The following is a 567-nucleotide window of genomic DNA, read 5'->3' as shown; positions in this document are numbered from 1 at the left end:
CTGTTCAAATCTGCCACCTTGACAGGATCCTAAAGGATGGAAGCTAAAGTGGTGTGGTATATTAAGTCTAGCACGACCTTGAACAACTGGTTTTATATGATTGTCGTCACCAGTACTGACACGAGTATATATACAAGAGAGCTACATCTCCAAGAGTTCAGACTTGGAGCACCAGCTGAGCAATGCACGGAGCAGACCTGTAGCCGACTTACATCATCTTCGACATGAAGATAGACACAGTGCCCGTGCTTCTGACCTTGGCTCTTTGCCTTATACAAGGTGAGTAATTTGTGTGTAATCCAAGCCTCTTGCCACACATCTCGAAGCCCTGGGGAAGGGACTTTTCTCCCCCCACCTCTACCAAAAAATATTTATGTATGTATAATCCTAAAATACCTTGCCAGATGCAGAGGTTTTGAAGATTCACGTTTGATATATGTGGCTTTATAACTATGTTATCTTTAGAAATGGTAAGTAGTTTGAGATGATCTGAATTTTTTTCCATGAGAAATTCTTCCATTTTTTATTAGTTCTGAAAAGCTAGCAGATTCTCCTTCATCTTCCCCT

The 567-nt window shown here is 41.1% G+C and overlaps 1 protein-coding gene across 1 annotated transcript in view; it reads left to right on the top strand.

Moving 5' to 3' along the window:
* Positions 1 to 224: 224 nt before the first annotated feature.
* Positions 225 to 567, top strand: part of SPINK5 (serine peptidase inhibitor, Kazal type 5) — a 97,788-nt gene continuing 97,445 nt past the window's right edge. Inside the window, exon 1 of the mRNA XM_012658235.1 lies at positions 225 to 279. Coding sequence (XP_012513689.1) covers positions 225 to 279 — 55 coding nt within the window. The remainder of the gene's footprint in view (positions 280 to 567) is intronic.

Source organism: Propithecus coquereli, unplaced genomic scaffold (genome assembly GCF_000956105.1).
Source record: "Propithecus coquereli isolate 6110/MARCELLA unplaced genomic scaffold, Pcoq_1.0 Scaffold58, whole genome shotgun sequence".
Classification (NCBI taxonomy): Eukaryota; Metazoa; Chordata; class Mammalia; order Primates; family Indriidae; genus Propithecus; species Propithecus coquereli.
The sequence above is the reverse complement of the archived record's forward strand: the minus strand, read 5'-3'. Positions and strand labels throughout refer to the sequence as shown.